A 23,879-nucleotide genomic window follows, 5' to 3' on the forward strand; every position below is an offset into this window, starting at 1 on the left:
TTTATAAAGTAGCAGTTTTCAATCCATTTACAAGAGTTTTGTTTAATCCGGTAAAAATAATTACCCCATCAGCTTTAATGATGGTCACTACTTGAATTGATGGTTAAACGTAATGTAGGACTAACTTATAACAAACTTTCTTTTGATATTTGAGTTTTATAGTGAAATAAGGTGGTAAATTATCATGTCCTGCAAATTACCCCGCCATGATTGACTGTATATTAAGGGGGCAGGATTCGTCATTGATTTCGAAATTTTCAAAAGCAGTTTTTTCGTTCAAAATAAAGAAAATTTACAGGAAGATGTGTTTACTGTATTCTATACTCCAACCGAAACACATTTTCATCGAATAATTTTTAATTTTGAACAGAAAAAACTGCTTTGGAAGTTTCGATATCGTCATCATCGAAACTTCCAAAGCAGTTTTTTCTTTTTTCAGATTACGATGACGGAGCGTTGAACGTTAAAATTATATAAAGGTTTATGTCGACCCTTTTTGTTGTTTGTTTGAAAGTTATATAAAAATAACGTTACCACGATAAAAAAGTATTATAAGAAGAATGAAACCAGCTCACCCGTTGGACGATCCTCAACTGAACAAGAATATTTTTTCGCACTTGCACAACGTGAACTGGACACGCTCGCTCCACAGGTGCATTCAACAGAATCAAAAGATCACACACTATTCTGCCCAGCAAACGCGAACGCCGAAAGAAAAAATCCACTTGGACGAGGTAACGAGCTCTAGGAAATTAGGAATTACTTTAATTAATGTAGAAAAAAATACTACAATGAAACCCGAAACACTGCTTTATTGTATATTTCCATTCTTTTATCATTGACATTTTTATCAGCACAAGACAGTCGTACTTTCCTAATTTATTAGACCACTCTCATTACAGCAAAACTATTTTTTAAAATTTGTTTACAAAAAATACATTAATCATGATATATTACGCTTCCATACTTTTATATGTATTCTTGATTTGCTTAGATAAATCATTTACGTCTTATGTGTGGCTTTGAGAAATGAACGCCTTGATTAAAATATTATTTCAATGGATGACTAATATGGAATCGATTACGTGCGAGTATTTAAAAGGAAATTCACATTGAATATAACATAAAAAACAGGAATATTTATAGAAATATGAAAGCGTCAATCATGAAAACTTTTGAAGAAAAATATGAAATATAAGCGAACGATCTGAAAGTTATGGACTTTTGTAGGTATTGGCTTCTAAAGACAATGAATGAATGAAAGTAACGCGTATTGATCTATTGAATGATTGTGAAGCTTCATCTGAGATATTACAATAATAAAACTAAAAAAGAAACTTAACTTCAATGTGCTAGGTAAGTATACGAACAAAACCCTCTCAATACAAAACCAATTTTTTTAATCTATCATGTCATTCCATTTGCTTGGGCCCTCAAATTGTTCAGAACTTTTCTATCTAATCCAATGTAGGGAAAAGCACGACTGCTAAATTAGTACACATAAGATTAATATATATTAATTCCTCTTTTACCGTCTTTACTTAGGATCAATAGTAGCCGTTGCCAGATCGATCATTTTCGGATATTTCACATTCTTCTTGTCCAGCTCGGCTTGAGCCCAGAGGATCAGCTTGAGAACGTTAATCATTCTTGGGCTGGACTGTTCCTGGTGCTCCATCTTGAGAATAGCTGCGTTAAGTTCACTGGCCACTTTCTGTCGGTGAGTTTGATCAAGAAGATCGGCAAACGGACTGTTTTGGGGTTTCTCAAACGCCAGCAATGCCAGGGTTCGTTCCAATTCGTTCAGTACCTCTGGATTGCTTTCGCCGGCTTCGGAAATCTGCGTCTGCGCGAAGGTAAGTGCCTCTTCAATTTTTCCTGCCCTGAAAAAAAAAGACGAAAACATTCATGAGAAACTATTTTATTTCTATAAAGCTTGAACCCTTTTCTTCTTACACCGTCTTCAGCCATAGGCTGCACAGACTGAACAATCACTAACATTAGGCAACGGACAACACGAAACACCCAGCAGCCCAATGATGAATTTTTCGTTCGACGAAAAGTTTTCACCGACTGGAGTGGGAATCGAACCCACACTTCGTGGCACAATACGCCCAGACGACTGACGCCGCTAACCGCAAGACCACGAAGCCCACTTTGCTTGACAATATGGCTGTCAGTAAGTGGAAAAAATTTACAGGTTCTTAGTAAGGAATTTCTCAGCAAATCCGACCATAAAAATACTGAACATATCGACAAGTAGGTTTTTATATCTGTCTTAGTTGCTGCAAATGTTTTCAATCGAGAAATTCGTTTATAAACTTTATTAAAATCCATAGATAATCTCCCGGAAATGTCTATAAAGCCATAACAAATTGTTGCAGGATGTTGTCTAAGAATTTCCGAAAGCTATCAGTACACGCTTAGGGGCTGTCCATTAATTACGTAAGACAATTTTAGCGGTTTTTCAACACCCCCCCCCACCCCTCCCCCCATGGTAAGTTTTTTTGTATGAAAACCAAAAATAATTTGTATGGCGTGTAAGAAATCTTCAACCCCCCCCCTTCCCCCATAAACCCTTACGTAATTAATGGACCACCCCTTAGCTAAATGAGCAAATCTCGCGTTATACAGGCGAATCTGCAGTGATCGATTTCTCTTTGTCGTTTTTCTTACTGGATTAGTACACGAAATTTAATCGATTTTCGTGAAATTTTACAATGCAGAATGACAAAAGAGCATGAATTCTTTCTACTGAACCAAAAATGGGTGTAAAAACACTCGCCTTACTCCTGAAATTCCATCTAATTGCTCAATTTGTTTGATAATTTATTCTGAAATTTTTCAAGGGATTTTGGGAAAAATACTCAAACAATCCGAGATGTGATGAAGCTCATGGAAGATCTCCAAAATAATTTCCAAATGAATAGCTGGAGAAAATAATAAAGAAGAATACAAAGGAACTTCATGAGAAGTTCCTGGTCGCATTTATTGAGTAATTCTTGGAAGAGTTGTGGAATAATACCTAAAAAAGTAGAGCAACTCCTGTGAGAATCTCCGAATAAAGGTATCCATATTAAAAGCGAAGGAAAAATCGGCGTAGGTGAAGGAATTCTTGTAAGGTTTTATGTAAAAATCTAGAAACGAATTGCTTTAGATATTAGTGGAGAAATTTCTGAAGGAGTCGTATGGTACAGGAGTGCTGAAGCTTTTCATTGAGGAATCTGAAAATGATTTCTGGAATAACCTGTGGAATAATCGTGTAAGAGTCTCTGAAGGTTTTTTTGGAGCCCCTAGAATTTTGCATCATCGATTCCCCACAAGCAAAAAAAAAGTGATTTTAGAGTCTTTTCAGAGACTTCCATTAAAGCAGTGACCAAGTTTTTAAAAAGGGATCTGCTACCAGCTCTGCTTAAGATGATTATAGAACGAAGCCACACCTCGAATTTTCAAGAGCACAAGACTTGAGAACTTAACAGCGCTCCGCGTTGAAAATTTATCCAGATGGTCACCGCTAGCAAGCAAGCAATTTGATCGATTTTCAACGCGAATGGTTGTCAGATTCTCCAGACTTGTGCACTTGAAAATTCTTGGTTTGGCTTCGTTTTATAATCATCTTAAAGAATTTCCTTGAAGAGTGTCAGAGTATTTAGAGGCTTGGTCACTATTTTAATGCTGTCTCTAAAGAGTTTGTACTTATAATGTAAGGTCTCTTAAATCTCTATTCAAATCAAAATGGTCTCTCTACAGTAACTTTTTTCCTTATCTTGTTTGCAGTAGGTCTTGATGCAAAACTCAAGCGACTTCAGAGAAATTTTCAGGGCTTTTACGCGATTATTCCACTGATTCTTTAGAAATTTCTTCTCAGATTCATCAAGGAAAAACTTCAGGCATTCTTATAGTGATTTTTTCAGTGATCACGCTCCAGAAATCTCTCTATCATCAATTCTTCCTGTGATTTTTCAAAGGATGCTTGCAATTTTAGGAATTTCTCTAAAATTGGCTCCAGGAAATCCTAGAGTAATCCAACGCTACTGCACAGACGCTACTGTGCATCAAAACCTGCAGATGTGAAACGTCAAACAAGAATAAAAACGATGCGCGCGCCTCTGTGTGTGAGGTTTGAAACATAGCAAATTTGAAATGATCGTTAAGTAAGTGGTCGATGGAATTGTCTTCAGTGTTAAGTTTGTTTGTCTGTGGCTACTGCATCTAGTAATTTCTAAAGCGTTTAGTCTGATTTTTTTCCATTGTCTATCCCAGGATTTTTCCAATATTTTCCCACTTATTCTTCCATCAATTCATTCAGTTGTTACTTTTGGAGATCTCCCGAAAATTTCTACATGAGTTCTATCAACAAAATCAACAAAGATTTTTTTCCAATAACTTCTACACTTAGTTTCTCTATTTTTCTAAGGCATTTTCATATGATTATTTTCGAGAATTCATCATCGTTTACTACCAGGAATTGTCCGAAAACACTTGCAGACATTATTCAAACCTTAAATTTTCAAGAACTCAAGTCTGGAGGACAAAACATTCGTTCAAGCCGAAAACTTGATCGATTGGTCACATGCTGTTGATGACTAATCGATCTAGTTTTCAGCTCATACGGATGTTCGGTTCTCCAGATTTGTGCTCAAATAAATTTGAGGTTTGGCTTCGATTTAACTTCACTTGAATTTACATTTTTTTACCTTTTTTATGTAAAAGGATTTATTTTAATTGTGACAATAAGGCATCTAAATGAAACTTTATTTGGTTTGTCATCCACTATTTAAAATTCGTGGTTTAACAGAACGACAGAATTGCTTTGGTAAAGACATTTTCGAACTTTAGTTGTTAGTTTGAACCAGGCCTGACAGAAACTCCTCTACGATGCAAAAATGAGGCCATTTCAAGGTTTGTCTGAGGAGCAAAAATTGAATTAAAAATTCACGACATGAATCCTTAAACGATTCGAATAAGAGTGCATCGAAATGCGAGGGGTTTTTTCTGGTACTTTTTCTCTCTTGCTTCTATAATCATCCTTATTCACACTTTAAAAGTACTCTTGAGTGACCCGTCCGAACAGAGTTGTGATGTCACTCTTCTTGATGGATTTTTATGCGTTGTGTTTTGTGTCGCTTCATGATTGCTCATGTTTCGTTGCCTCTCCATCGCGAAGAGGCAAACACAGCACGCGAAGAGGCAAAGCAAGCTACCGAACTCTGGTGATGTTGAGTAGTATTATCAAGCCTTGTTTGAACAACTGAGCGAGTTTCTCTAGCGAAATATTACTTTTCTAAACCTATATTAATGTGATTGAGTGGATTGCTCACAAGTTCAGTACTCACGGATATATTCATAAAACTGATAAAACTCGTGTAATATTCATAATTTGATTCCACCAGTACATGAAATTTCAATAATCATCAAAACTTTTACATCGTTTGTACAAGATTCGTAAAAATAGTTATAAGTCATCAACCATAACGTCGAAAAAAACATAAATTGAAGATAAATGAAGAACACCGCTAATTTTTTAAAAGCAGATATCTAGAGAACAAAACAGTAGTCCTAAATGAAAATTTGATCTCGGGTTGGTATAATTAAAACCGTATTTTAAAGCACAAATTTGAGGTACATATTTCAAGATACAGGTACAAATTTTTAAAAAACTGTCGCGGAGCACCGCTGTGTTAAGAAATTTTTCTAGAAAATCTTGCAGGATATTTTTCGAAGATTAAGTTGTTTTTTTTTTATATCGTGTGACAGGTACGATGATACTCTATGCCCTGGGAAATCGAGAACATTTCAAAACCGAAAAGATCCTAGGCCGGTGGGATTCGAACACACGACCTTCAGCTTGCTGTATAGCTGCGCGTTTATCACTACGGCGATCTGCCCTCGGTCTTTAAAAATATGATCGGACAATTCTTAGACAGGAGACAGGACTAGTAGCAAGAATGTATGGTTTATGGCACGAATCTTGCAAACGGCAAGGAACATGCCTCTAGAGCCGGCTTTCTGATTCCTTTGGATATTATACCAAAAATTTCTTCAGAATTTCATTGAGTTTTTTTACTGATTCATCCAAATTACGACGAGCAGCGAGCTCGATTTGCGCACGGGGGTCTTGTACATCTGATACCTTCAAGGCCTTTGGGGGACGACTTAGCGTTCACGTAGTGACTTCAAAATTTTACCTATTTTTTTTTCTTACCAAAACGAGCACTTGACAATGACGAACTCATAACATTTCGCATTTTCGAAAAAATAAGGGACGGCCTACTCTTCACCCCCTCTCAGTTGATGGTCTCCAATCCAATCATCGTCCGTAACGCATTGAAAATAGAAGCTACTAGGGACTTTAAAAGAATGTCCGCTTCCTGCTTCTTAGTTGGCACGTAGACAAGCTTCACTTTTCCTTCTGCAACCGCTGCTCGGATAAAGTGAAACTTGACATCGATATGCTGCACATGTTTTGTTTCCTCTTTCTCTGCCATAGCAATGGCCCTCTGATTGTCCCCGTAAATTTGGACAGGATATAAGCGTAAATTTGGACAGGATATAAGCTTAGGGCCCAGATAGCCGTAGCGGTAAACGCGCAGCTATTCAGCAAGACCAAGCTGAGGGTCGTGGGTTCGAATCCCACCGTTCCAGGATCTTTTCGGGTTGGAAATTTTCTCGATTTCCAAGGGCATAGAGTATCTTCGTACCTGCCACACGATATACGCATGCAAAAATGGTTATTGGCACAGTAAGCTCTCAGTTAATAACTGTGGAAGTGATCATAAGAACACTAAGCTGAGAAGCAGGCTCTGTCCCAGTGGGGACGTAATGCCAGAAAGGAAGGGATAAGCTTGATTCTCGCAAGTCAGTTATAAGTCCACAAAGCCAAATTGTTTCACTAACTGCACAACTCATCGCGATGTATTCAGCCTCCGTGGACATTGACACTGCGCGCTGCTTCTTGGATGATCACAGGACAGTACAGCCAAATACCTTGATCAAAAATCCAGACACACATTTGCGATCTAGATCATCACTAGCGTAGTCAGCGTCAACGAAAACCTTGACTGGCGGTTCTTGCGAGTATCTCCTGAATGTCAGCTTCGTACTCTTGGTAGCTTGAAGGTAGCGTAAGACTCGTTTAGCATGGTTTCGGTGTTCATCTCCTGCCGCATATTGAAACCTTGCTAAATATCCGACAATATAGCACAAGTCTGGTCCGGACACGAGATTCAAGAACATCAAGCTGCCAATCAGTTCACGATATGGATAATTGCCAATTTCATTCATCGGGCGTAGCTGTAATTTCGTTTCAGCGGGCGTACTTGCTGGTCTACAGTTCTCCATTCCAAAACGCAAAAGTATTTTTCGGATAAGGACTTCTTGTGAAAGATATTGTGTATTTCTTTCACTACTGGACTGCGAAGTGCGGCTACATGAGTGCGAAAATGCGAATAAAAGTGCGAGATTGCATTGAATCATGTTGGTGTCTTCAGAGCACTTATTCTTTGGACTGCGATAAATAACCCCTTTGAAGACACCGACTCGATTTGATGCAATCGCGCGCTTTTATTAGCGTTCCCGCACTTGTAAAAACTTCTGCGATAGTCCAGTGGTGAAAGAAATGCGCAATACATACCATCTTCGTCTCGTTCGATCTTGATGCCCAGAAAATGGTGAAGTTCGTTCATATCTGTCATCTCAAACTCTTTCTTCAAACGTATCTTGATTTCATCTATTATTCGAATATCGGCTGCCACTACAAGTAAATCGTCCACGTAGATCACGATGTAGACTATCTGCCTGCCCGTTCCACAAACGTATACACAATAGTCATGCCGAGAACGAACAAATCCCATTTAGAAACGCTGTTTTTACATCCATTCGGTGAATTTTCAGATTTCGATTTACCGCAATAGCCAAGATACTTCGTATGGTTGAAAGCATAGCCACTGGAGCAAATGTTTCCTCATAGTCCGCTGCAGGTATCCTCTGGCATCCAAGCGAGCCTTGTAACGTTCAGGATTTCCATCTGCATCAGTCTTCAGCGTAAAAAGCCATTTACTTAGTACTGGTTTCACGGCTTCAGGGCACTTCACTATCGTCCAGGTTTGATTTTCCTCCAAGGACCTTAGCTCGTCATGAATAGCCTTCCTCCATTTAGTCTCGTGCGGATGACCATTGACCTCTGCGTAGCTTGTGGGTACCTGTTGACATGCATGAGCAGCAGAAAGAGCTCTGTAAGGAGCGATGAAACCAGCAAACCAACCTGCCCTCCCGACCACTGGACTTCGGAACATTCTCCTCACAGTTGTTCCCATTCTTCAATAGTGGTGGGAGCGCCGATACACCTTTAACATCTGTATTGTCTACCTCAATGCCATCTGTATTTTCATATTAATTTTCTGCAACTATCTGTTCAACGTTGTCAGCAATAGCATTACCAGGTTCAACTGCTTCTAGTCCTTCTACATCGTCTGGCCGAGGGTTGGGGATAATTTTCGGAATCAATAGTTTTGCAAACTCTTCTTCCTCCGGTGTATATGGTTTCTCGCCGTGCCATCGTTAAGCTCGGTTGCTATTTCCTTTAACATTTTTTAACATTTCTAGAATAATTATAAATTTGAATGGATTCATTAAAATTTCATTTAAGGTGTCACACCAGCTTAACAATTGTTTTCAGGAATTCGACTAATTACTTTCTATATTTATATTATTAATTTATTTAGGAAATATTTCAAGACTTCCTCAAGAGTCCAATAGTTTGTTCAGACATCTTTGCAGGAGTAGAATTTAAAGGAATCTTGGGATGAATCTCTGGAGTAACTTCGAAGGTATCTCTGTATAAGGTGAAACATCTCAGAATCCAAAGATGACCGGCACAATGGCCGACTTGTGCCCCTACTCACGATTTCAAAGTCACAAAACTGGAGAAATAGTTGGCAAACGTTTCTGATCTTCTTAATTTAAGCTTTCTGCTAGTGCACTAAGCCAAAATAAAAAGTGCACGGTTGTTGAATGCTTTCTTTGTGAGATTTGTGCCTTTGAAGTTTTAGTGCAATCTTAGAAGTTGATTCAAAACTGTTTCACCATAAATGCCTGGTAGAAATTTAAATAAAATCCTGAACTACAATTTTAAATGAAATCCTAGGGAAGTCGGTGGAATAATTACTGGATGAGGTCCTGGTAAAATTCGGACTTTCTTAATGAAGGGGTTAATCGTGTAGGAGCAGTTGATTATATCCCCACCTTGGTTACCAACAAGTTGTTTATACGTTATCACCTATGGACCAATGCACGAGTTCACCATTTGACGTTTTAGCGGTGCCGTATTATTTATGTGACCATGGAAACCAGTGAATTCGGCACCGCTCAAACGTCAAATTAGTGAACTCGTGCATTGGTCCATGGACCGATGCACGAGTTCACTAATTTCGTTTTAGCGGTGCCGAATTCACTCGTTACCATGGTCACGTAAATAACACGGCACCGCTCAAACGTCAGATAGTGAACTCGTGCATTGGTCAGTAATAAACCAACCTTGCTATGGACCGATGCACGAGTTCACTAGTTTGACGTTTGAGCGGTGCCGAATTCAATGGTTTTCATGGCCACATAAATAACACGGCACCGCTAAAACGTCAAATAGTGAATCCGTGCATAGGTCCATGGGGCTCTGCACAAAAATCAGTCTCACTCTTTCACTCCTTCATCAAATTAGTAAACAACAAAGCCCGTAAACGTCAAAATCTCATGCAAAATCAAAACAGTGCAGAGCCCCATAGAACGCTCGTCTTTCTCTAAGGGTTATGGGCCCAGTTGCGTTTGGCCGCTGAAAAAAGTATCGAATATTTTTTCAATATTGATAAGTTTGTTACAAGTCTTACAAAGTTACAAGGATGTCGAGTGCTGCCAAGGTTGGAATTGTACAGTTTGCTGGCGAGGGATACGACGTATGGAAGTTCCGAGTAGAAACGCAAATGTCAGCGCACGGCAAGCGACAAGCTTTTCAAGAAAAGGATGCTTCTGGTGCCGTAGATTGTTGACTCGCATCTAGAATACGTGCGTGACAAGAATACTACGAAGAAGATGTGGAGCTCCCTAGCGAATGCTCCACTGCACTGTGACGTCACGCATCAATTTTGACAGGTACTGGTCCTGTTGTTTACAGTTTGGACTTAGTACTTTTTTCGAATCATTCTTAATTTCGTGAAAGTTTGCTGCGAGGAGAGGTCAAATCCACTGCAGATACCCACGGATCGTATTATTCTATCTTCCTACCGTGGAAAATCGTCACCATCAGCATGCTGGTAATAGAAATGCGAAGATGAAAAAATGATGGAAAAAACGACTAAGTCCGGAACGTAAACAACAGGACCAGCAGCTGTCAAATAAGTGAGGTTAGGCTCGTCATATGCAGCGCTCTATAGGTTTGCGAAGAAGGGTTTTGCAACGCAAACCTATGTTCGAAGATTCCTGGCCACGCTCAAGATGGAAGAAGGAACACCGCTATAATGGACCATTTCCGCCGCTTCGATGAGTTGATCCGTCAGTTAAAAGGAGCTGGAGCTACCGTATCGGAGTTGGATGTTGTAAGTCAGTTGTTCATTTCATCGTCGTATGATGTTGTCACCACGGCTATGGAGAATCTTGGAGATGATCAGTTGACATTGGACACTGTGAAGGCACGATTATTGGCTGAAGAGCAGAAACGATCGGGCAGAGAGAATGGTTTAATCGTTAATGGCGTTTCGGATGGATCTGGAAGTGCGTTTGCAGCGAAGCCGGTGAAGAACAAGTAAAGAAGACAGTTTCAAGGCACGTGTTTCGTCTGTGGTGAAGTAGGACACAAGAAGTTCTCTTGTCCGAAGAACAAGAATCGACATGGTAAGGCTCAAGTTGCGACCGTACCGGCATTGGCGTAGCTAGGACTTTTTTCTGGAGGGGGCCTAGGGGGGGCCTAGCAAATAATTGTTTTACAGAAGTAATGTTGGTCGTAACAATAACGGTTTTCAAAAAATTCGTAGTTTTAACAGATTTGTATTGATTTTATTAATTTGTTATTTTGTCTCATTTCGTGGCACATTAGGCATATTTGTAAATTTCAATTTTTGCTACGAAAAAGATTAATGTTTTTTGTAACCCAGTGAAAATCCTTCAAGAATCTTAGCAAAAAAAAAACTAGCAATGAATGTCCTTTGTAATTCTTCTACGAACTTTTCAGGTATTCAGCAGATTTCTCTGAGAATTCCTACGGGAATTTCAACATGAATTATTTTCGTACTTTTCAGTCTCCAAAATCTCCTCTATTAGTTTTCACTTAATTCGTCCTAGGATTCTCATGGAAAATCATTCCCAGACTTTCTGATCTCACTCGAAAATTTCTTGAAAAATCTCTATCGAATTGCTTAAAAATTCTTTGAAAGATTCCGCCATGCATTAGTGTTAAAAAAAAAAAAATTCCTTGAAGGTCCTCTACGTACTTATTACATATAAATTCTAATTGATAGTTTAAAGTATCCTCCTGTACTCATTAAAAATTTGCTTAGGATTTTCAGAATTTACAGCTAATTTCTCAAAAAATAGTACAAAAAATTCGGAGAGTCTCACCAAAAATGTATTCAAGATCACCAAGTAAGAATTCAGTACACGAATTCATCAGAAAGTACGCCAACAGTTTTTCCAACTTTGATTTTGAAGTTCTTCCTGATTTTTCTCAACAGGATTGTTTGAAAAAATTGCAGCAAAAAATATATAGACTTCCTGAAAAAAAAATATTCTTCCAGGTGTTACTGTAAGAATTCCTCGTAATATTCCACATGAATTTCATGAGGAATTCCAGAAAAATCAATTGGAAAAATTTAGTTCATGATTTTTCAAAGAATTCCTCCGCAGAACTATCTGCATTTTTTTTTTCACAGATAATTATTTTTGAGGGAGCAACACCTCAAATTCCTCAAATTCTCTCTAAAATATATTTTTTTACTTTGTTTCAAATGCCTAACTAAGAAATGTTAAAGAACTCTAACATTCCTATCAAATTCTTAGCGAAATACGTTCAAATATTATTTCCAAAACTCTTCCGCAAAAATACTCAAAAATTCCCCGAGTAATTTGTTCAAGGATATCTTCTTCCAAAAAATTTACCAGTGATTCATCTAAGTATTTTCCAGAGGTTTTTATCTTTAAATCGCACTAACCATTCTTTTGAGAATTTTTAGAAGAAATTTTACACCAGATTTACTACGATTTTGCAATTGCTTCCTGAACTTCTCAAAAAAATTTCTCCAGAAGTTCCTTCAAGTATATTTTTAGGATCTAAAAAAACTACTTTTTTTTGCGAATTTCAGTATTCTTTCTTAATTAACAATTGAAAATGTATCCATTCTCCATTTTTTTTGTACCAAAAACAAATCCAAGAATATCTTAATATTTTTTAGGGATTGCTTTACAAATTCCTCACGAATCACTCCATATCAGATTTCTAAAAAACTTTGTTGGTATTTTTGTTGTTGAATAATTGCAGCTTAAATACAAACAAAAATTTACATGTCGTCAAATTCTATACATAAATCGTAAAATTTCTGAATCTTGTTGACAATGTACTTTACAGAAAAAATTAAGTGGCCCTTGTAGGATTTACTACAAAAATTCTTGTTTTTTCTCTTCGTCTTTTATAATAGAAAATCATTGCTGTTAAGATGGATGAAACTTTTACTGAAAGTAATTGTAACTAAAATCTTTAATAATATTGTGTATGAACACTGAGGTTTCATGATACTATGGTGAACATATTGATGTAGAATTATTTTTTCTTCCCTTTAGAAATTCCAAACTGTTTTGAATGGTCAATTATTGATAATTTTGTAGTACTGTATAAGTTTAACGCGAAAATATTGCTGGCATTTTTCAAGAACATTCGGAGATGTATTGTGGTAAAATTCGTAACGTACGGTTTTATTGAATTTAAACTGATGGATTTTAGGATGCGACCATACGACCAACCATTTTACGACCATACGTATAAGAAATTTGCAATTTTTCAAAACTTCTGTAATATACCTCTTTTAAGATTCTTTAAAATATTGCTTTTTGAAGTATGGATAGATTTTTGTACGAAGTTCCTCAAAGTGTCATGCGGAGAAAGGAGAAACAACAAAATGTTGAAGCAGGTAGAATAAATGATGGGCAATGGAATAATTTATAATCTTTTCTCTAGAAGTAAATTACAGGATAGTTAGAATCTGTCTAATGAATTTACAAATAAAACAAATTTCTCAAGAAGGTCCATCAGAATCTTCTTACGAAGTTTTCTTTGAACCTTTGAAAGATTAAGATTAAGTAGACATAGAAGGAACGGATATCCACCGGGATGAATTCGCTTTGAAAGTATGAAAAAGTCCCATAACATTATTCGACTAATTTCCAAGCGATTTAAAAAAGCTCTGAAACCATCTTTCAATATTCATTGAGGAATTTCAGGAACTAAAATTCTATAAAGAAAATCGAAAAGTTTTATGGAAAAGTTTGCTACAAATCTGTTGGAAAATAGTCGAAAAAATTATGAAATAATAAGTTTTTTTGGAAGAATATAGTTAAATAAATAAATTTATTTACGCTAAAATGCTTGAAAATTGAATCAAATTCAAAGAGAGAATTTATTGCTGCAATAAAAAGCTGTCGTCGATTTTGTTACATATTTTTCACGCAAGGTTAAATTTCTGCCATTCATCTAAAGAAAACTTGGGCATGCCGAAATTCCATGAAAATTAAACCTTATTTTTCGACAAAAATTCTCGCTATGTATTTTCAAAGAAATCCATTTAGATGAAATTCTATTTTTTATTTTTTTTTTGCTGACATTATACAAGTTGATGTTAATGTATGGATTTTTAATGGATTCTCATAAGGGGAATCATCATCACCGGACACCTCGAGCAGGGTTTCCTCAAAAAACATGAGAACAACAACAAGAAGCTAGTTCTAACAGTAACCAATCGATCGACAGCCGGACGGTTACGCTTTTGGTTGTCGCGCGATTCACCGAAATCAGAACCACCACGCTGATGCTGTGTAAGACAAGCGAGGTTTTCTCACTATTGCTGTACAACATAATATAACGTAACTTCGTAGCCGTGCGGTTAGTGTCACCGAGGCATTTAGCTGCATCGTGCTAAGGAGCGTGGGTTCGATTCCCGCCTTTTCGAGAGGAATGTTTTCTGACTGTGCCACTGGGCGTTGCATGCTAGTCCGTTGTCTAGTGTGGTGCTTCCTTCAAAGGGCAAATAGCCCACTGGAAGCATTAACGTGTAGTGTCTTAAAAAAAAACTATTGAAGAGATTTTACCAATAGCAAGAGTCATGTATATTGATTCAGAAGATTTTGCTTAATATTGAATAGTTTTTTTCATTATCATCAAAAATTCTGGGGGGGGGCCTAGATGCTTCTGGAGGGGGCCAGGCCCCCCTGGCCCCCCTGGCCCCCCCTGTTCCTACGCCAATGCGTACCGGTGGATAGAGAAATTGCGCTTGTACTGTCCCAAGAACAAAAAGATGAACTGTAGAAAGAATCGAGCATTTAATGGATTCTGGACTCGGGAGCAAGTCGTCACATGACATCAAATGAAGACTATTTTCAAGAGCTTTGCGTATTCGATGAGCCGTTGATGAATGAGAGCGCGAAAAAAGGTGAGAAGTTGATTGCTACAAAAGAAGGTACTGTGAAAGGAAAGGTTGTCGTTGATGGAAATGGATTGACGTTGTCTTTGGGGAAAGTACTATGCGTAAAAAATCTCAAGTTCAATTTGCTGTCGTTGTCCCGTTTGCTGAAAGCTGGAGTAAAAGTAGATTTCAAACCAAATCGAGCAGTGTTGTCCAAAAACGGTGAAACTGTAGCTGTGGCGATGTTGCGTGGAAGTCTGTTTTATGTGAAGATGGTCAGTGTAACCCTAAGTTCGGCAATGCTAGCGAGAGGTAAGGAAGATGAGCTGCAGCTGTGGCATAAACGGTTCGGACATTTAAGCTTCAAGAACGTACGACGCCTGAAGCAAGATGAAATGGTTGAAGGACTTGGTGAAGTAAATGGTGAAGGCGGTTTTTGCGAGTGTTATGCTGAAAGCAAAATGAACCGGTTACCGTTCAATATAAGTCGACCAAGGACAACAAGACCACTTGAGCGTGTTCATACGGATGTCTCTGGCCAGATTACACCGAGGACAGTAGATGGGTACCGGTACTTTGTGTCGTTTATCGACGATTATACCCATTTTGCTGTAGTATATTTGATGACGCAGAAATGTCACTAAAAATTTCAGTAGTGACGACTTCCTTCGGAAGGGAAGTTAAGCCGTTGGTCCCGAGATGAACTAGCCCAGGGCTAAAAATATCGTTAATAAAGATAGAAAAAAAATGTCAACTCTTTGAGTACTTCAAGGTGTATGAATCGATAGCGACGGCGAAGTTTAGATACAAGATTGCAAACTTGAGATGTGACTTAGGAAGAGAATATTTTTCGAGCGAGCAACATGCATACTATACAAAGCAAGGTGTTCAAGTGGAATCGACCGTTGGCTACACCCCTCAACATAATGGAGTTGCAGTGAGATTCAACCGAACAATTGTGGAGAAAATGAGAGCAATGCTTGCAAAATCCGGTGCACCAAAATCTATGTGGGGAGAAGCGGTGTTGAATGCGGTTTACACGAAAAAACGAAGCCCAACTCAGGGCCAACAGTAGGAGCGTAGATATTATGGACGCCTACGATTACAAAACTGTGTATTAGCAACAAAATGGTGGCTCTCGTATTGCTAAGTTCCCATGATGATGACAGTGGTGAACAATAATCTTTTATTTATTTATCTAGATATTTATAGTCACCACAGATTGACGCAACATGTTGCTAGGTGTTCGTGATTTCAAAGTATTTCAGTTTGAATCTTTACACAGGGTTTTCAGAAGATTTTAAGGAATAACTTGATGAATCATTATTGATTTTTTTTAAAGAAATGTGTAAAGAAACTTCATGAGGAATCCTTGGTCATTTTGTTTGAGAATTCTTGGAAGAATTGTGAAACAATCCGTAGAATTAACTTTTTCTAATGGTTCCTGGGAAGAACTATGGATGAAATGTTGAAGGAATATATATTGATGACATCGACGAAGGAACTGTTGGAAAAAATCGAACAAGGTTTTCTGTGAAATCTGTAAACGAAATTCTTTCGAAATTAGAGGAAAAAATCTCCGGAGAAAATTATATGGTATATTACCTGGAAAAATGTTTAGAGTAAGCTCTGTAAAAATTACTGGAAGTAGTAGCGTTGAAATGCTTAAGAATTTCCCAGAGTATTTTTTTTGAAAAATATTTTGAGAATTAATTGAAAAATCGCTGGAGGAATTTCTGGACGGATTCCTGGGAAAATAGGTGTTGAAATGTCTAGAGGAATTTCAGGAGGGTTCCCTGGAATGCATTCCAGAATAACTCTCTGGGGAAATGACTAGAAGATTTTCTGAAGCTTTTCCTAGAGAAATCTGATAATAAAACGCTCAAGAATCTCTGAAGATTTCTTTGGAAAAATCTAGAATTTTGCATAGGAGTTCACCACAAGCTGAAAAGTGAAAAAGTGACTTTAGATGGCATGTCAAGAAGAGACTTTACAGACCTTGCATTGAAAATAGATATTTTTTAGATACTTGCATAAAAATAGTAGCCAAGTTTCTAAAAAAGAGGTCTGCTACCAGCGCTTCTAAAAGTATTTCCTTAGGGAATAACAAACAGATGAATAGATGTTAGAACGCATTCCCACCATTCCCTGAACGATTTTTTATGAAAAAATCTGAAGAATTCTCTCAAAACATTTACAATGAAATGATGGCTAACAGTACCCATCGAGAGCTGCTCAAGGAACCGAATTAGCTGAAAGCAAGAATATTCCCTCGCTACTTACCGGATCAGTTCAATAAGATGCAGCTGCTGAAGGTGAAAGTAGAGATAGCGATCGTTGTCAAGTAGTTCCGGGTGCAGCTGGTTGACCAGATGTGTGGCCTCCTGTATCCGTCCATTCTGCACGGCTTCCCGTATCAATATTCTGTTGTCCAGTGAGCTGAGATCTACCGAGGGTTCCACTCCGGATTCTGCTTGGAACTTTTCAGCTGCTTCTTTGAATCCCTCTGCGGACGAAAATAAAAATGCGACAATCAATCGGGACAAAGATATGAAGCCTTAAACTAACTGAGGATAGCGCAAAACTTTCGACATAAGAAAGTTGAGGAAGAAAAACAAAGTTGTAGAGAGTGACCTTTCCTAATGATTTTTGCACTTTCTTTTACCTGTGACCAGATAATTCATTATCAGTTTGTTGATGTCGTCCTGTTTGAAGGGAAACGTTTCCAGCCGGGATTGCCATTCCTCTCGGGTAATTCCATCGTTTTTATCGCTGATGCTCATTTTTCCTCCGCGAATTGTTATTGCTTTATGCGCGATATTCTATTTCGCAATGTAAATATTCGCAATCTTCACTACTAACAACACAAAACACTTTTGTGACGAAAAAAATGATTTTTCTGTCTCGACGGTTTTGACAGTTCTGGTGCTCATCATCATCATGGCGCACCCTAATAAAGTTCATTCATTAATCCTTAGCCCTGTTCACGTTGTTTGCCGAATGAGCCTCTGTACATGCCATAAATTCTTTTGTTCTTTTGACTTTTACTGTGCGCCGTGTGTTGGTGCTGTCTCGCTCTATCTAACGGGCAACTTGAAAACAGGGCGCACAGTAAAAGTCAAACGTTTTATAGCATGCAGAGGCTCATGAGCATGTTAAGGTCTAAGACGTTAAGGTGAAATGGGCTCAACGCTCCGTCATTGTCCACTGTTCATCTAGGTCAGGGGTGTCCAAGCTGCAGCATACTACGGGCCGAATCGCGATTTTTCATCGAAGCTGAGGGCCTAAACTAAAATTAATTTTAATTGTTGCTGTGTAACAGTGTATTTAAGAACATTGTCCAAAAATAGAATACATTTTTAAGCGCATATTCACAAATTTCCAGGCTATCGACATGATGGAGACACCATCTTCTATGGTGACAGAGGGCTCGATTGGCTTGTCAGATAGATCGGGCCCGGGACATCCTGTCTACCGCAAATCGCTGCAGTTGATATAGGGCATGTCCATTGCCTGCAAATTTCATAACGTCGTGAGGGTGGGTGTCGTCGTGATGTTACAACTTATACAATTTTTTTAAAAATATTCATACAAAAAGTGTTACAAGAGGGTGGGTGAGTGAAATTACTATTTTAGCTGGCTGCGCCCATTTTTAAAACTACCATGGAATTCCAGGACAAATTACTATGTTTGTGGTTCATTCCACCACAATACCTTATACATTTGACAGAAATCATTTTCATCAATCTGATTTCGACTAGGGTCGGTGTTCCTTTAGTAGACAGTCCCCTATAGCCGCACTAGTGACTTTTTACGGCCGTTTTGCTATAAATCGTTGCAAAATATTTTTTGACATGAAGGTCAGGATCTATTTATCCAAGTACCATCGATACGCAGTTCGATTTGGTTAAAAAAATGATCGAAATAAATAGTTTTACTTAAAATTTAAGCTCCCTTATACCTATAGTTAACCTACTGGTCCTAGTAGCACTACTAACAAAAACTCTTTTTATTGAACAAAATAATTGATCAATTAACAACTTTTCTACATCGAAAGCTTTTTATCCTCACTTTAAAGGAAAAATATAAAAGTTTTGCAAAAATACGATTTTGATTTTTATTTCGCCTACGCCGTGCAGCTAGTGCTACTATAGGAACAGAAATTAAAAATAGTGGTACTATAGGCACATGTGTTCCTTTAGTGGCACAAGTCATAATAAATACACAAATATGAGTTTTCGTAGTTTTCATATTTTTTTCCACAAAGCCAAGATAAAAAGCTTTCAGATGATGTAAAAATAATGCCGCTGGCTTCATTTTTCGATTTTATACGAATATTTGTTCTTAGCTATGCGACTATTGGTGCATCGACCCTACATGTTGATTTTACAGCTCACAATTTCAAAGAAATAAAACTCAGTCATCATAGCTAATATTGATTCAGATAAGTATCACTACTTGCGTTAACATGCAGAAAGTATACTGATACTTTTTCAGCTATGTCAGTGCAAGAGCACACGCAGAGAATTAATAACGGTTCAAAACAATAATTATTCTTGTTGTTGTTATCAATCAGCCTTTTCAATTTGTTGTAAATCAACAAATTGTGCTGAAACAGCAATGACTTTTATCAAAACAAAACAAAAATATTGTGGATTTACTGACAGCATTTCCAATTTGATTTTTGTTGAAACAACAAAACAAAAGCTTCGTTTCAATTTATAGATTTGTTTGTTTCAATCATTTTTATTGGTAATTGAAATAAGTATATAAGACATCTTATTCCACGCCGTAAACGGAGTTTAAGTGCGACGCGGAAGAGTTAATTGAAGATCTCGAAGTGTAAAAAATACCTGTAGAGGAAATCATTGAACTGCTCAATATAACTCAAGTTTCAGAATAATCGTAACTAAAATTGAAACTTTCTTGGTAACTTTTATAATTTAGATTATATTTAGATCAGTTATTTTTCGTGATTGTAAGAACACGATTGAATCGCTGTGGATTCATGCACGGCCACCTATAAATAACTCATAGAAGGGACAAGCCATCATAAGAAATTAAAGTCAATACAAAAATATAAGGTATTCGCAGTTGTAAACGTTTTCTTTATTACCAAATCGGATCAAAATAAAATACGGAAGGGTGCCGTTTTGGTATGATGAGGTGGAGTAGGTCTGGGATCAATAAAACCCTTTTTTATTTCAAATCATATAATTTAAAATCAAAAACCCAATCAGATGTATTTCAAAAATGTAAAGTTTCAAAGCAAACATATTGTTCTTTCAAAACGAAAAAAATTTGAACCGGAAATTAATTTTTTTGAACCGCATGGGTCCCAGCTGTCAAAATTATTTTTTTGAACTGAACCACTAGCAGTAATTGAAACAATGAAAGGCTATATAAGCCGGCAAATAATACAAGAAACGGTGTAACGATACATCATATTTTTGATAGTAATAGTCTCTGCGTGCAAGTGATTTTCATTAAATCACAATCGTGAGATGAATTTGCCACATACATCGATGCCCAGAACAAAATTCAATTATGGCCTACTTCGCCCTAAGTTAACTCCCTGAAATGGTAGTAACGCATTATTTTTTGCGTGTTTTCTGATTCTACGCTAAAAATTGGTCCGGAAAATAAAGATTCATAATTTTACGTGCCCTGGAACTATTTTTAAAACACGTTTGAAGTTTTGGAAATCACTTTTCAATCACCTCACGGCAAATTTTACTACGGGACGAGCTGTCATTATGTGAATTGAAATGTCATTGAGTCTGCAGATTGAAATCTTCATTAATCATTTCTAATGTTAAAATTAAGATATTAAGTTGCAATAAAATAGTGTAACGTCTCACCAGGTCCGTCCCACTCGGGCTCAGATTGGGTACCACTTCTAGTACTGCATTCGGTCCCTCGGTAGTGTAAAAGGTACCCAAGTTTGACAGATCGCAGTACACTTTTCACGCCATTCTAGATTACCTTATGAGCCATAAAATTTTGAGCTACTGCAAGGGACATGGAGGTCTTTAATTTGTCTTTGGTCTCACTTAATTCATAAAAATGAATATTTACAGAAAGCGCTGCTTAAAAATCTGAAAACCAACTTGGAACGGCAAAAAGTCTTCCGCAGCCATAATCTGGCAATTTTTTCACCAAAATCACTGCAGTGGAACAAGATGGACCAGTTCCTAAGTAAACAGGTGATTCAGGACACAAATAATCGGGAAAAGGAGATATCCAACATCGCTTGCATCCGTTAGAATATATCAGCCGGAATACCACTCCCTCGGCGATTGGCGGTTTAAATGAGATTTTTTGGCAGAACAAAAGCTCAAAGGATTTGTATAATATTACCTTTCGATAAATACATGAAAATACTCAACCTACGTATAATTATATATAGTGGTAGAAAGTAGCAGAATAAATAATGTATACTTACATTTAACAACGAGTATCAACAGTCTATCATTTTTCGTTTTCGGCTATTGGACTGAATGATCAAACTCGGTCGATTCCAAAAACGTCGAGAATTTTTTCACCCTTTAATGGGTAAATGCTCCGAACTTCGAAATGGGAGAAAAATACCCTTTATTCAAAATTTGAAAGTACTCTTTATTTTGACGTTTACATACATCAGGACAAAATGGGTATTTTTCCCTCATTAAAGGGTAATGCCGAGTTTACAGTGTGCAATGCAATACTGGGTGGATAAATCAAAAGTAACCTCCACGTGCACAGCTCGAATGGTAAGGCACGTAAAGAGTGCAATCCAACGTTTAGCGTTGGACCTGCCTATCTTCACGATAATAGGACCAAAATAGTCCAACTCAACATAGCTAAATGGACGAAGAAATGGCGATAATCTTCCTAGTGGCAAAGATCCCAGTTTAGGCTAGAGTTACTGTGCACGTGCTGTAGACTTAGGTGCAGGAGCCTCTTTGCTTACAAGCTCACGGGCGCGCTGTACATTGTGAGCCCTTTTTTGGTGCGCCTCATTTTTCTTGAGATGTGTCTCACTGCGGTCTCATGCGCTCCGTCACATGTGCTGTTTAAAATTCAGCGCAATAATTGAAGTGATTACAAAAGTTTACAATGAGAATTGAAATTGTAACTCTTGGATCGGGGGACGGACCTGGTGTAGTGGTTAGAACACTCGCCTCTCACGCCGAGGACCTGGGATCGAATCCCATCCCCGACATAGTCACTTATGACGTAAAAAGTTATAGTGACGACTTCCTTCGGAAGGGAAGTAAAGCCGTTGGTCCCGAGATGAACTAGCCCAGGGCTAAAAATCTCGTTAATAAAAGTCAAACCAACCAACTCTTGGATCGCGAGTCTTCGACCATATCATGTAGACCTTCTAGACACCTGCATAATGAGACGAAAATAGTTGTAGAGGCTTTTCGTTACTAAGCAGTTGTTTCACAACTTGGATACCGATGGTGCGCCGTAGCGCCGAGCAGCGCATGAGACGAGTCTCCCCGAGAGCACATCACCTAGCGCGCGCTTTTAGAATTTTCGTGAGCCTCCTTCTAGCGCAGCACACTAGGATTCCTATGAGCTGAGAGATGGATTGATTGGAGGCTCGTCAGTACATTTCTGTGCTCCTGAGAAATATGTAACTCTAGTCTAGGCGTAGATGGCTTCGCTTTCTTAATCTGTTCATCTAACATCTGGGGCCCAGATAGCCGTGACGGTAAACGCGCAGCTATTCAGCAAGACCAAGCTGAGGGTCGTGGGTTCGAATCCCACCGGTCGAGGATCTTTTCGGGTTGGAAATTTTCTCGACTTCCCAGGGCATAAAGTAGCATCGTACCTGCCAAACGATATACGCATGCAAAAATGGTCATTGGCATAGTAAGCTCTCAGTTAATAACTGTGGAAGTGCTCATAAGAACACTAAGCTGAGAAGCAGGCTCTGTCCCAGTGGGGACGTAACGCCAGAAAGAAGAAGTAACATCTGTTTGCCACAATTCTGACTAACACACGGAGTCGTGATATATAAAAACGTTGCTTTACCTCATTTAAAATCGTTTCTGAGTTGGCGTGAAGATACTTGCGGTGATAATCATCAACAATCAGGAAAGTCACTCGACGATGCCTTGGAAGGATGATTGGCCTTTTCATGTCCGTAGGGGCTATTTGTAAAGAGCATATGCGACCATCAACGCGGAGAACTTCTTGCTCATATAATACCGGAGTTAAGCTAAGTATGCTGTTTCGCTCAAGAAAAGTAAAGAAATTCCTTGACGAAATGGGTCAAGAAATTTCCTACAGAGAGCCCCATTTGAAATGACTTTTCTTCTCAACTGCGTACTGCGATCAGAAAAATGTGATTTTCTGGACCATTTCTGGGAAGAAATTTTGCACGCATCGAGATAGGCGATTCCTTTTCTTGTCAGTAGCAAACCAGCCTTTAGTGTGTATATTTATTTATTTATTTTATTAATTTTCTCCATCTGACACGAGTGTCTTAATAAAGATTGATGGGGGAAAAGCCAAATTGAATTGCTAGCATGGTGCATAAATCAAGTTGGCATAAAAACCCCATATCTTTTCGACAATGATTTACACATACATAACATATAAACGTCTGGCAATACAAATTAAAATACTAGTAATTAAAACACAAATATAAACAATATTACAAAATACATAAATACAAAGAATTATTAAACTAGTAAACAATTTAAGCTTCACCTTCTTAAAGGAATATTCTGGTCAGACATGTAAAAGTCGTAATGCTCAGCAGTTTGATTGTAGCGGAGGGCCATAAATCTCAGGGCATCATGTTGTCCATGACGGCTGTTACGGCTTGGTAAATGTAAGAAGTTTCGTCGACGAAGGGGACGTTCGGGAACGTAGAGTTGCTGCTCCGCTAGTGCATCAACTTCGCTGTTGAGAACCTTCGAAATGAACTCTGCTTGCATACCATGTCTTCTCTTTTCCAAGGTGTCGATTCTAAGCAGCATGCATCGGTGTTCGTAGGGTGGGAGATTGAGGGCATCCTGCCATGGAAGATTCCTAAGTGCTAATCGCACAAATTTTCGCTGAATGGCCTCAAATCGATCGATCCAGTTTCTGCTGTAAGGACACTAAACCAGCACAGAAGATTCCAGTATCGAGCGTACTAAAGCGCAATAGAGTGACTTGAAGCAATGGGGATCATCAAATCCACAGACAATCCTGAATATAAACCCAAGTTGTTTATTAGCTTTA

General features: G+C 38.1%; 1 protein-coding gene across 1 annotated transcript; it reads right to left on the reverse strand.

Annotated features, from left to right (window-relative positions):
* Nucleotides 1-792: 792 nt before the first annotated feature.
* On the reverse strand, nt 793-17,579 carry LOC5564055 (glucose-induced degradation protein 8 homolog). The gene is made up of 3 exons (XM_001648321.2): nt 17,320-17,579; nt 16,938-17,160; nt 793-1,883 (listed from the first exon to the last, which is right to left on the reverse strand). Exons 1-3 carry the CDS (start codon nt 17,435-17,437, stop codon nt 1,538-1,540), a joined length of 687 nt encoding a protein of 228 aa, XP_001648371.1. The 5' UTR covers nt 17,438-17,579; the 3' UTR covers nt 793-1,537.
* Nucleotides 17,580-23,879: the final 6,300 nt, after the last annotated feature.

The sequence above is a fragment of the Aedes aegypti genome, chromosome 1 (genome assembly GCF_002204515.2).
Source record: "Aedes aegypti strain LVP_AGWG chromosome 1, AaegL5.0 Primary Assembly, whole genome shotgun sequence".
Taxonomy (NCBI): Eukaryota; Metazoa; Arthropoda; class Insecta; order Diptera; family Culicidae; genus Aedes; species Aedes aegypti.